Below are 11269 nucleotides of genomic sequence, written 5' to 3'. Positions count from 1 at the left end.
TTGTGCTTATTTCAGCTGAATTTGCAGCAGGAGTAATGCCCAAGCCACATCTGGCTCGTGATGCACATGGGATCAGACCGGGAGTTTGGGAGGAGGTGGATCTGGATTCAGAGGTTTGGCTTCTTATTTAGAAAATGACGGGTTGCATTCTCCCACGGCTGCTCCAGACTGCCCCAGAGCTCAATCATATTCCTGGCCAAGGGTTTTTTCAGTCTGCCTGACGAGGAAACAATGTCATGTGTGTGGCTTGTCTGGCCTCGTGCACCTGCACTTCCCCTTCTGCCTTCATTTTCTTTGCATCCCATTTATTCCAAGGAGCCAAATATTCATTAAGTCCTGATGAGCTGGAGTGCCAGGAATCCCTTTTCCTCTCCCAACACAGCTATCCACCCACCTTAAGCAGCCCCAGTTAATCCAGACAACTGCAGCTCTCAGCCAGCCCAGGGATATCCCAGGCCCTCCAAGCAGGTGCCTGATCCCTTGGGATCCCACAGAGACCAGGCTGGGCTGAGGAAGGCCACGTGCAGCACATGGGTTTGCTCTCCCTCAGCTCCAGCCAGGGGAGCTGATGGCATCTTGGCAAAATCCATTGGATTCCTGGTGTGCCCCTTCCCAGAACCACATGGAATCACAGAATCAGCAAGGTTGGAAGAGAGCCAGAAGATCATCCAGTCCCACCATCACCCCAAATCCGTGATCCCCATCCAGACAGCTCTTGAACCCTTTCAGAGGGGTGACTCCACCACGTCCCAGGCAGCACTGCACCCCCAGCTCCCCACACTGGCCTGCCACACTCTCACCTGTGCCCCTGCCCTGAGGAGCAGCCCCTGCTCACCCCTGTGCTGATGGCACACACCCCATGGCCAGGGAGGTCTCACAGACCTTGTCCCAAAGCCTTGAGCTGACAGGTCAAGGTTTAACTCACTCGTGTCCTGACATGAACTGCAGGAGGAGCACACTCCTGGGCTCTTCTTCTGCCTGTCCCAGCTTTATTTTATTATTATTTTTAGGGGTGGGTGTGTGATATTTTTTGACTCAATTAGCAAGTTCAGAATATTCTCTGGGTTAATATTTGACTCAGACATGATGCAGTTCAGCCCTGCAGCTGTTGTTACCTGCATCCCCCGAAAGAACAACATCTCCCCAGACTGGGAGCCTCAGTGCTGTTGATTCCTGCTGGGGTACGTGGGTGCCAGTGGAAAATAAATAACCTGGTATTTTCCAAGTGGCAGATCTGAAGGCACCCTGCTTTCCTTGCTTTGCATACTCACAGAGCACCATCCTCTCTGCTTCCCAGATATGAAAGCTGGGCAGAGACATCTGATGGGGCTCCAGCGCTGACTCACTGTTTGATGTGAGGCAGGAGGAGGGATGTGATCAGATCCCATTGTGCAGAGCATCCACCAGAGGAGGGAGAAGTGATTCCTCATCCTCCCTGCCTCCCTAAAGCTGCTGTCACCCCTGGCTGTGCCCTGCCCCACCTGCAGCAGCCAGGATGTCACCTCTGGGATGGCTCTCCCATCCCTGAAGTGCCCAAGGCCAGGTTGGACGGGGCTTGGAGCAGGTCTGGTGGCAGGGGTGGAACTGGATAACTTTCAGGTCCCTTCCAAGCCAAGCCAGCCCATTCCATGAGTCCCTGATTCCGTGATTAGGGCGGTGCAGACAGAGCCGAGGCCGTGCAGCCCCGGGGTGTGCCGGGTGTGCACGCCCGGGGTTCTTTCTCACGAGATGGTGCAAGAGCCGGGGGGGAACTGGTTAAACAGCGTGAGCTGCCAGGGCTTGGCAGGGCAGGATGTCACCGGGAAGCCGGCGTGTTTTATTAAACACACTATCAAAGTGGGCTAAAGTCTCTTATTAATGTCCACAAATTTTGCCACTTCCAAATAGTTTCCACCTACATGTTCCTCCCACTGCTTCACTGGGTGCTGGCAAACATCTCTGCTCGGAGAGGGGAATGGCTTTGGTTTGAATAGTCCTGGGGCGAGTTTCGCTGAGCGATGCCAGCGTCATTCCCGCAGCTCTCACGTGCCCGGCAGCGCTCCAGGGTCGTGCCGGAGGGAGGGCACAGAGACAACAGCTCTCGCTGTGTTTTCCCAGGGCTTTATCCAGCCAGAGCCCGTGGCAGCCTCAACCAATGCAATTAGGCAGCGATGGATGCACATATTTGCAATATTAAATCTCGACTTCTGACTCGTGACGGTTCCTGCCGGTTCCACGGCAGCGAGCGCGGCCAGCTGTGCTATCGAGATCACACACGGCTGAAACCAGCCGGCCTCACCCCAAATCGGGCTTGTGCAACTCCCAGAAGGCTCAGCAGAGCCCTGGTGGGTGTCGAGCTGCTGCTCACACCCTGCGCTGTGGGGTCCCGCAGCATCCCCTGGGAGCAGCCTTGGCTGAGGGGTGCGGGACACTGCGGTGGGAAAGGAGCCGAGCAGCGCTCCCGGCAGCTCCTGCCGGGCACATCCCACACTGAGCACTCAGCAGGACCGCAGGGATGCAGGGATGGAGGGATGGAAGATGCAGGGATGGAGGGATGCAGGGATGCAGGGATGGAGGGATGGAAGATGCAGGGATGGAGGGATGCAGGGATGGAGGGATGGAAGATGCAGGGATGGAGGGATGCAGGGATGGAGGGATGGAAGATGCAGGGATGGAGGGATGCAGGGATGGAAGATGCAGGGATGGAGGGATGGAAGATGCAGGGATGGAGGGATGCAGGGATGGAAGATGCAGGGATGGAGGGATGCAGGGATGGAGGGATGGAAGATGCAGGGATGGAGGGATGCAGGGATGGAAGATGCAGGGATGGAGGGATGCAGGGATGGAAGATGCAGGGATGGAGGGATGCAGGGATGGAAGATGCAGGGATGCAGGGATGGAGGTGCTGTCCCCCGCTGTCCGTGCCCCGCTGCCCAGCCCGTGCCTCCCGCCCGTCCCGGAGGCGGCAGCAGCAGCTGCGGAGCCGCGGGGCTCGGGAGCGGAGCTGTCACGTTTGCCGAGCACAGAGAGAGCCCCGCTGCCCAGCCTGGCTCCCACAGGAGCTGTTCTGTGCGGAAAGCACGGGGTGTTCCTGCCCGGGGCTCGGGGCCGAGGATGCCGAGGCTGAGCGCATCCCTGCCGGCACCGCGCCCGCTCCAGCCTCGGCACGGCGGAGCTTTCACCTCCGGTGCCAGTAACCCGAGCCGGGATTGCTGGAAACGGGAGAGAGGGAGAGTCAGCGATTTGATTACAGGCCACAGGCACATGCCTGGCCTTCATGGATATATTAAGTAAGAGACATTTTAAAACAAAACCACCCTCAGTAACCTTATCGTAAGCTCGAATCCACAACCCATCTGTTAACTCCCGGCGCTGCCCACATAGGCTTCCATCAGACAGCAGTGCCAGGGATTTTTGGAACGTTTTCCCCCAAATCCCTGCGGTCGGAAGGGGACAGTCCCGGGGAAGGGGCAGATCCTGAGTCTCGGGTTCCCAGCCCACCCCCAAACCATCCCCCAGACTCTCACCTTCCCGTGCCTCTGTAAATAGCTGCAAATCCCCCTGGACACGAGCTGTCGGTCCTGTGACGCCCAGCCCTGCTGGAGGAGCGCTCAGGAGAGCTGCTGCTCCACGCATGGCTTGAGGGAATTCAGCCTTTTAAAACATTTTGTTACTGCCTGAATCGTGTGGTGTAAAGGAGCCCTCCATGTAGAAATAATTCAGCAAACACAAGCGAGAAGGCGAATTGATGATTGCATCAGCCCCTGCTTATGAAAACTGATCCCCAGGAAAGTGTAACTCAACTCTCGAGCAATCTCACTTGATGCCCAAGAATGCAATAACTTCATTTGGATCCTCCTTTTAGGGGGACTCCTAAATCCTTGGCAACGTCCCTTAAGGTCATGAGCAAATCCTGATATGGAGAATTGTTTGGCAAGCACGAGAACAGTAAAAGGGCTAAATAATTGGGGATTACCTCTGACCCTGATTTGTGGCTCACCACCCACTGCAGGAATGTGCCGAATATCTGAAGGAGCATGCAGGAGTCAGACAATCCATGGGCATGAAGCTGTCCACGTACTCTTGGAGCCTGAACTTCAAATGCAGAACAGGTTGGCCCCAAACCTCATTTTTCATTAGCAAAAGGCTGCAGCAAGCTCTAATTATTTCTGTTGCCTTGGACAAAGGGTCAGAGATGGGACAGATGAAAAATCGTCTGTGTTTTTTCCACCCTTTGTTTGGAAAATAACAGCTTGGGTCTTGGGGGCAGAGAGAGAACGAACTGTCTGCTCCAGGGCTCGTTACTGAGGCTGGTCACGGTCCCCTGAGCTGCAGCAGGGGACAAAGGCATCACCCCCATGTCTTCTGGTGGTTATTGCTGAATTTGTTCGGTGCCTGCAGGAAGGAGCAGCTCTGCCCTGGAGGTCACAGCTCGGAGCTGTGATTCTGTGGCACTCAGAGCTCCATGCCCAGCCCCAAGCCCTCTCCCCCACGGTGCACCAGGGCTGTGGCACCACAGAGACCCTCTGTGCTCATGGCAGGGCATTGGGTTGGGATGTCTTTAAGGTCCCTTCCAACCCCAGCCATTCTGGGCTTCCATGATCCTGGCCATAATCACCAGGTTTGCAGGCTCGGATGTCAAACACTGGGAAGACCATGTTGAGTTTTGTTTGGGACAACCCATCACCTGTTTTGTGGAAGCCCCATGTCACTGATACAGTGCTGTGCTGCTCGCACTGGAGATGCTGCTGGGAGCTTGTAGAGGAGATTTTGGGGTTTTATAGACCTTGCATTTATGGCTAGCATCTTTCTGAAGCTCCAGCTTCCCTTGGGATTCTTCCTGGTAACAAGAGACACCTTTGGATGGGGATAATCCTTAAACAACCTGTCTCCATCGCCCACATAAAACCTCTCAGTGCTCTCATGTAGCACCTCCTGCCCTCGGGTTCCTCCCGAGGTGGAGCAGCCAGGACTCTGCAGGCAATAGCAGCAGCTCAGTGCTGGAGCTCTGCTGTTCCCTTATCTCAGTAAATGCAGCTTTTATCAGCTGAGCCTGCCTCTACTTGCTCAGCACTCAGCAGGGAAGTGACCACGGCCCTTCAGGAGAGCTCTGCCTTGGCAGGTACACACACACCATTATCATTGCTCAGCATTGTGCAACTGCTGGCATCCATGGGCTGGCACGGCCGTGGGATGTCATGGAATGGTCTGGGCTGGAGGGGACTTTAAAGTTATCATAATTCCACCCCTGCCTTCTGTGGGAACCTTGCCAGGGCCTCCTCACCCTCAGAGGGGAGAATTTCCTGCTGATCACAGAATCACAGGTTTGGGTCAGAAGGGACCTTCAAGTTATCATCTATTTCCACTCCCTGTTATGGGCAGGGACACCTTCCACTGGAGCAAACCCTGTCCAGCCTGGCCTTGGACATCCCCAGGGATGGGGTCCTACCACCCCAAAACCTCCCTGCAGCACCACCATTCCCCTAGAGCCACATTTTAGCAACTCTCACTTATTTTATTTTTTTTCCCCCACATTTCCAAACTTCTGCAGCTGCAGCTTTCTCCGGGTCCATGTTTGTGCCTGGATCACTTTGGGGGTGGTTTTTTATTTTTTTCTCCCAGTCTTGGGACACAGCAGTGGGACCACACGGTATGGCAGGATACTGTGTACCACAGCATGGCACAGTATGGCACAGAACAGTATGACACAGCATGGTATGGTACAGTATGGCATGACATAGCATGGTATAGCACTGTATGGCACTGTATGGCATAATATGGCACAGTATGGCACAGTACGGCACTGTATAGCACTGTATAGCACTGTATGGCACAGTATAGCACTGTATAGCACTGTATGGCACAGTATGGCACTGTATAGCACAGTATGGCACTGTATAGCACTGTATAGCACAGTATGGCACTGTATAGCACTGTATGGCACTGTATGGCACAGTACGGCACTGTATGGCACTGTATAGCACAGTATGGCACTGTATAGCACTGTATGGCATAGTACGGCACTGTATAGCACTGTATAGCACTGTATGGCACTGTATGGCACTGTATAGCACTGTATAGCACAGTATGGCACTGTATAGCACTGTATGGCACAGTACGGCACTGTATGGCACAGTATGGCACTGTATAGCACAGTATGGCACAGTACGGCACTGTATAGCACTGTATGGCACAGCAAGGCAGGGCATTGCATGGCAGGCACAGCATGGCACGGCACGGTATGGTATAGCACTGTATGGCACTGTATGGCACGGCATGGCACGGCATGGTATGGCATGGTATGGCATGGTGTGGCACTGTGTGGCATAGCACAGTATGGCACAGCAAAGCAGGGAACTGCACGGCACGGCATGGTAGAGCACTGTATGGCACGGTATGGCACAGCACAGTATGATACAGCACGGCACAGTATGGCACAGCAAAGCAGGGCATTGCATGGCATAGCACGGCATGGCACGGCACGGCACGGTATAGCACTGTATGGCATGGCATGGCACGGTATGACACGGCACAGCAAAGCAGGGCACTGCATGGCAGGCACAGCACGGCACATCCCATCCATCCCATCCCATCCATCCCGTCCCGTCCCGTCCCGTCCCGTCCCATCCATCCCATCCCATCCATCCCGTCCCGTCCTGTCCTATCCCATCCATCCCATCCCGTCCCATCCCAGCCCATCCCATCCATCCATCCCGTCCCGTCCATCCCATCCATCCCATCCATCCATCCCGTCCCATCCCATCCATCCCGTCCCGTCCATCCCATCCATCCATCCAGTCCCATCCATCCCATCCCGTCCCGTCCATCCCGTCCCGTCCCATCCCATCCCATCCATCCAGTCCCGTCCCATCCCATCCCATCCCATCCCATCCCATCCCATCCCGTCCATCCCATCCCATCCCATCCCATCCCATCCATCCATCCCATCCCATCCCGTCCCGTCCCGTCCCTCCCGTCCATCCCGTCCCATCCCTCCATCCCGTCCCATCCCATCCCGTCCATCCCGTCCCGTCCCGCCCCGCCGCGCCGCCACACACGTGCGGGGGGGCGCAGCCCGGCCCCGCCTCCCCCCGCCGCGCGCCGGCGCCACGTGAGGCTCATGTGACGCGGGCGGGGGCGCGGGGCCGCCAGACGTGCCGGCGGTCACAGGGCTCCGCACGTCGCTCCCGTCCACCCACTCGCCCGCATTTAACCCGGCCCGCGGCCGCCCGCCGCTCCTCAGCCCGCGCGGCGCGGGCGCGGCATGAGCAGCAGCAGCGGCACCGGCACCGGCAGCGCCTGAGCGCCCGCACCGCCCGCGCCCCGCGCCCCGCGCCCCGCGCCCCCCGCCATGGAGCGCATCCCCAGCGCGCAGCCCCCGCCCGGCTGCCTGGGCAAGCTGCCCGCCCTGGAGAGCGGAGACCTGCCCGGGTAAGCGGGGCTGCGGGGCTCGGGGGGCTCCGGGAGAGCGGCGCCGCCGGCTCCGGCACGGGGGTAACGCGCTGCTCTTCTTTCACCCGTGCAGGCTGGACTTCGCGCACATGTACCAGGTGTACAAGCCGCGGAGGGGGTTGAAGAGGAGCGAGGACAACAAGGTAAATGGGGGTGACGGGGCGAGCGGGGGTTAACGGGGCGGATCGGGGGTTAACGGGGTGAAGCGGCCGGTGCGCTCCCGGCGCGCTGGGCACGGCAGGAGCGGCGGCGGCGGCGGCGGGGCCGTGCGGTGCGGGCTGTCCCGTCCCGTCCCGTCCCGTTCCCCGCTGACCCGCTGCCCCGGCCCCACAGGAGACCTACAAGCTGCCGCACCGGCTGATCGAGAAGAAGAGACGCGACAGGATCAACGAGTGCATCGCGCAGCTCAAGGACCTGCTGCCCGAGCACCTCAAGCTGACGGTGAGTGCGAGCGCAGGGACGGGGCAGCGGCTCCTCGCTGCCGCTTCACCGCGGATTTGGGGTGGGTTTTTTGAGTTTGTTTGGGTTTTTGTTTTTTTTTTTGGTTTTTTTTGTTTTTTTTTTTTTTAATTTTTTTTTTTTTCTCCGTGGTGCCGCACGCCCGGAGAGCATCCCAAACTTCCCCGGGAGCTGCGGGTCCCCTCCGGATCCCCCCACAGCATTGCCGGGCGAGTGCAGTTCCCGGCCGGGCTCCCCGGGCTCAGGTCACGGTGCCAGCAGGGGCAGCAGAACCCATAAATAAAACGCTTTTCTCCGGGCTATGCGGCTGGTCCGAAAGTACCCCCAGGGTTCTGTGAGAGCCTTTTCCATATTTCCTGATTTTTTAAGTGATTTCCGTGGAGTGTTGCCGGTGTAGCCCTGCCCGCTGAGGCTCTCACCGTGCCCGTCCTCCCGCGGCTCCCGGGGGGCACTGGCAGTGCCGCGGGGCTCCTGCCAACCTGTCCCTGTGCTCGCAGACTCTAGGGCACCTGGAGAAGGCTGTGGTTCTGGAGCTCACCTTGAAGCACGTGAAGGCACTGACCAATCTCATCGAGCAGCAGCAGCAGAAGATCATCGCTCTGCAGAGCGGTTTGCAGGCGGGTGAGTCTCAGAGCGGGGTGAGCTGTGTGTGTGTGATGGACTTTCCCTGGGGAGCCTGTGAAATGCGGTTGTGGCACCTTGTTCTGCAGAAGGGAGGAGACAGGAATTGTGGCTTTTGTGCTGTCGTTTTCTCAGGCTTTGCTTATGAGCTTTCGCAAAAAAAAAGATGCATTGCTCAGGGTGGTCAGTGTAGAGTGCCCTGGCGTTTGTTTGAAATTAAACTGGGTTTTAAGTAGTTTTAGTTATAGCCCAAGTTTTCTGTGAGGTTCTCTCCAAAGCTATTCCTATTTGTGTTTGTGAGCTTTAGATAACCCAGTCGGGTTTATTTGGTTGTTTTTCTCTGGAAACAGATGTAAATCTGCTTTCTGTACACACCTTTTAAAGTTTCTTTATAACTGAGCTGGCCTGTGCTCTGCAGGCAGAGGGGAGATCGGGTGCTTCAGCTTATCAGCCTTAGATGCACTTCCTCCTGCTGTTTTCACATGTGGCACTCACGTGAATCTGATACAGTAAACCCGAATTTTTCGGAGGCGCCGTCCCTGCCCCGGCAGCCACAGGGAGTGCAGTGGAGCAGCCCTGGAGTCCCCGGGGCTGCTGCCAGGGCCGGAGCTCCCTGCTGGAGGTGCAGGGCGAGGTGCACCCTCCCTTCCCCGGGGGCTTTCCTGCAGGAGCCACAGCTCGACTCGCTCCCCTCTCCGCACTCCGGTACCTGTTCAGAGTGGATTATACAGTAAATAACAAAAAAGAGCAGGCAGCACTTCACATAAAGTTATTATGTAAAAGTGGGCAGGTGGATGTTCCGGTGGAATTGTCCATTTCTGCAGAAATCCAGGGATTTTGCTCAGAGTCCAGCTTGGCCGTCGCATTCCCCTCTGGCTGTGCCGTCGCCTCCAGCCCGCCTCGGAGATGAAAATGGAACTATTTAGCATGCTGTTAATTTTTAATTTCTTTCTGTTAATGTTTCCTTAGGTGACCTGTCATCGAGAAACCTCGATTCCAGCCAGGAAATGTTTCGATCCGGTTTCCAGATGTGTGCCAAGGAAATGCTGCAATACCTGGCCAAGCACGAGAACGGCAAGGAGCTGAAGCCGTCGCAGCTGGTCAGCCACCTGCAGCGCATGGCCAGCGAGGTGCTGCAGGGCGGGGCGCCCCGCAAGGCCGCCGACATCCCTCCCAAAATGGGGGACCTGAAGGAGAAGCCGGCGGCGCTGGGCGAGGGCCACGGCAAGAACTGCGTGCCCGTGATCCAGCGGACATTCGCTCACTCCAGCGGGGAGCAGAGCGGCAGCGACACGGACACGGACAGCGGGTACGGGGGCGAGCTGGACAAGAGCGACTCCAAATCGGAGCAGCCCTATTTCAGAAAGGATACCGACCTCAAGTACGCTGTCCAGGAGAGAATAAGCTCTATTAAGCAAGAGACTGAGGACCCGCCGGCCAAGAGGAGCCGGCTGGAGTCGCCGCAGGACGAGGGCCCTTTTGGCAGTGACATGATGGGCTCCCCCAGCAGCTTCCTGGGCCCCCACGCTCACCAGCCTCCCCTGTGCCTGCCTTTCTACCTGATCCCGCCGTCCGCCACCGCCTACCTGCCCATGCTGGAGAAGTGCTGGTACCCGGCCTCGGTGCCCGTGCTGTACCCCAGCCTGCCCGCCTCTGCCGCGGCGCTCACGGGCTTCATGAACCCCGACAAAATCTCCCCCCCGCTGCTGATGCCCCAGAGACTCCCCTCTCCTGTACCAGCCCATTCCCCCATCGACTCCTCGGCTCTGCTTCAGGCTTTGAAGCAGATTCCTCCTTTGAACTTGGAAACCAAAGACTGAGCGCAGTGTGACTGGTTTTTCTCTTTTTTTCTTTTTTTTTTGGTTTTTTTTTTCTTTTTTAGTTTGAGAGACTGTTTCACTTTTATATATTGGCTGGACTGAGGTGTGGGGACGAGGTTCACTGTGCGTAGGAAGCTAAATCCCCTTTTCTCTGACTTGTCAGATAGCTTGGAGAAGGATGAAGGATGCACCCAGGTTAGTGATTGACAACGACTTCCAAAAGATTAAAGAAGGGTTTAGGAAGAGTTTTGTGCTTCACCCCTTCCCTTCCTCCCTCTCCACATCTACAGAGCAACAGTTGACTCGGTCAGCTGCGAATCTATTGCAAAGCTGTGAAGAAATGTTCCGTGGGCAGACTTGGTTTGAGGGTCTGCAGATACAAAACACGTGACTATAAAACACGGTACTTCCCTTGAGCGGCTCTGAGGGCAGCGGCCCCGCCGGCTCCTTGGAGCTGGGCTGGTGTCCAAGTGACCCTGAGTGTGGCACGGTGGTGGTGGCAATGCCACCATGAGCACAGCAGGAGCAGGGCAGTGGTCACTGCAGGGGCAGCAGTGTCACCAGGAGGAGCAGGGCAGCGGTCACTGCCTGGTCACACACAGGTCAGGCAGAGCCAAGACGGGTTTCTCTCCACACCTTTGCTGATACATAGATATTTTTTTAAGAAATAAAAGGTAGCTGCTGCTTGGAGCTTTCCATGGCGTAATCTAATAAATAAATTAACCTGTGCCCTTCCTGTAACTTGAGCTGCTACGTTGGGCCGGGTTGGAGGAGCTGTCCCTGGGATGGCTGTGCTGGTGGCACCGGCTCCAGCCTCTCCTGCTGCTGCTGCACGGGCATGGCCATGTCCCCTGGGTGTCACCGTGTCCCCTGGGCATGGCTGTGTCCCCTGGGTGTCACTGTGTCCCCTGGGCATGGCTGTGTCCCCTCGGTGTCAC

General features: G+C 57.1%; 2 protein-coding genes across 2 annotated transcripts; one reads left to right on the top strand and one right to left on the bottom strand.

Moving 5' to 3' along the window:
• Positions 1-1000: 1000 nt before the first annotated feature.
• Positions 1001-5681, bottom strand: LOC130258306 (uncharacterized). The gene is made up of 2 exons (XM_056501558.1): positions 3507-5681; positions 1001-3191 (listed from the first exon to the last, which is right to left on the bottom strand). The coding sequence occupies exons 1-2, from the start codon at positions 3613-3615 to the stop codon at positions 2344-2346; spliced, it is 957 nt and encodes a 318-aa protein (XP_056357533.1). The 5' UTR covers positions 3616-5681; the 3' UTR covers positions 1001-2343.
• A 1396-nt stretch (positions 5682-7077) lies between these two features.
• BHLHE40 (basic helix-loop-helix family member e40) lies at positions 7078-11005 on the top strand. Its single transcript, XM_056501694.1, has 5 exons — positions 7078-7410; positions 7505-7574; positions 7765-7872; positions 8388-8511; positions 9481-11005. Exons 1-5 carry the CDS (start codon positions 7331-7333, stop codon positions 10329-10331), a joined length of 1233 nt encoding a protein of 410 aa, XP_056357669.1. The 5' UTR covers positions 7078-7330; the 3' UTR covers positions 10332-11005.
• The last annotated feature ends 264 nt before the right edge of the window (positions 11006-11269 follow it).

This window comes from Oenanthe melanoleuca, chromosome 12 (genome assembly GCF_029582105.1).
Source record: "Oenanthe melanoleuca isolate GR-GAL-2019-014 chromosome 12, OMel1.0, whole genome shotgun sequence".
Lineage (NCBI taxonomy): Eukaryota > Metazoa > Chordata > Aves > Passeriformes > Muscicapidae > Oenanthe > Oenanthe melanoleuca.
Note: the sequence above shows the minus strand (reverse complement) of the source record. Positions and strands in the feature narration are given on the sequence as shown.

What these genes read in the sequence shown, in the direction of transcription:
- BHLHE40 (XM_056501694.1), top strand. Translation starts at nt 7,331, where the DNA reads ATGGAGCGCATCCCCAGCGCGCAGCCCCCGCCCGGCTGCCTGGGCAAG. An exon ending in AGAGGAGCGAGGACAACAAG is followed by an intron (nt 7,575 to 7,764) that starts GTAAATGGGGGT and finishes CCGGCCCCACAG; the next exon opens with GAGACCTACAAGCTGCCGCA. An exon ending in GCAGAGCGGTTTGCAGGCGG is followed by an intron (nt 8,512 to 9,480) that starts GTGAGTCTCAGA and finishes ATGTTTCCTTAG; the next exon opens with GTGACCTGTCATCGAGAAAC.
- LOC130258306 (XM_056501558.1), bottom strand. Translation starts at nt 3,615, where the DNA reads ATGCGTGGAGCAGCAGCTCTCCTGAGCGCTCCTCCAGCAGGGCTGGGC. An exon ending in ATTTACAGAGGCACGGGAAG is followed by an intron (nt 3,192 to 3,506) that starts GTGAGAGTCTGG and finishes TCCCGTTTCCAG; the next exon opens with CAATCCCGGCTCGGGTTACT.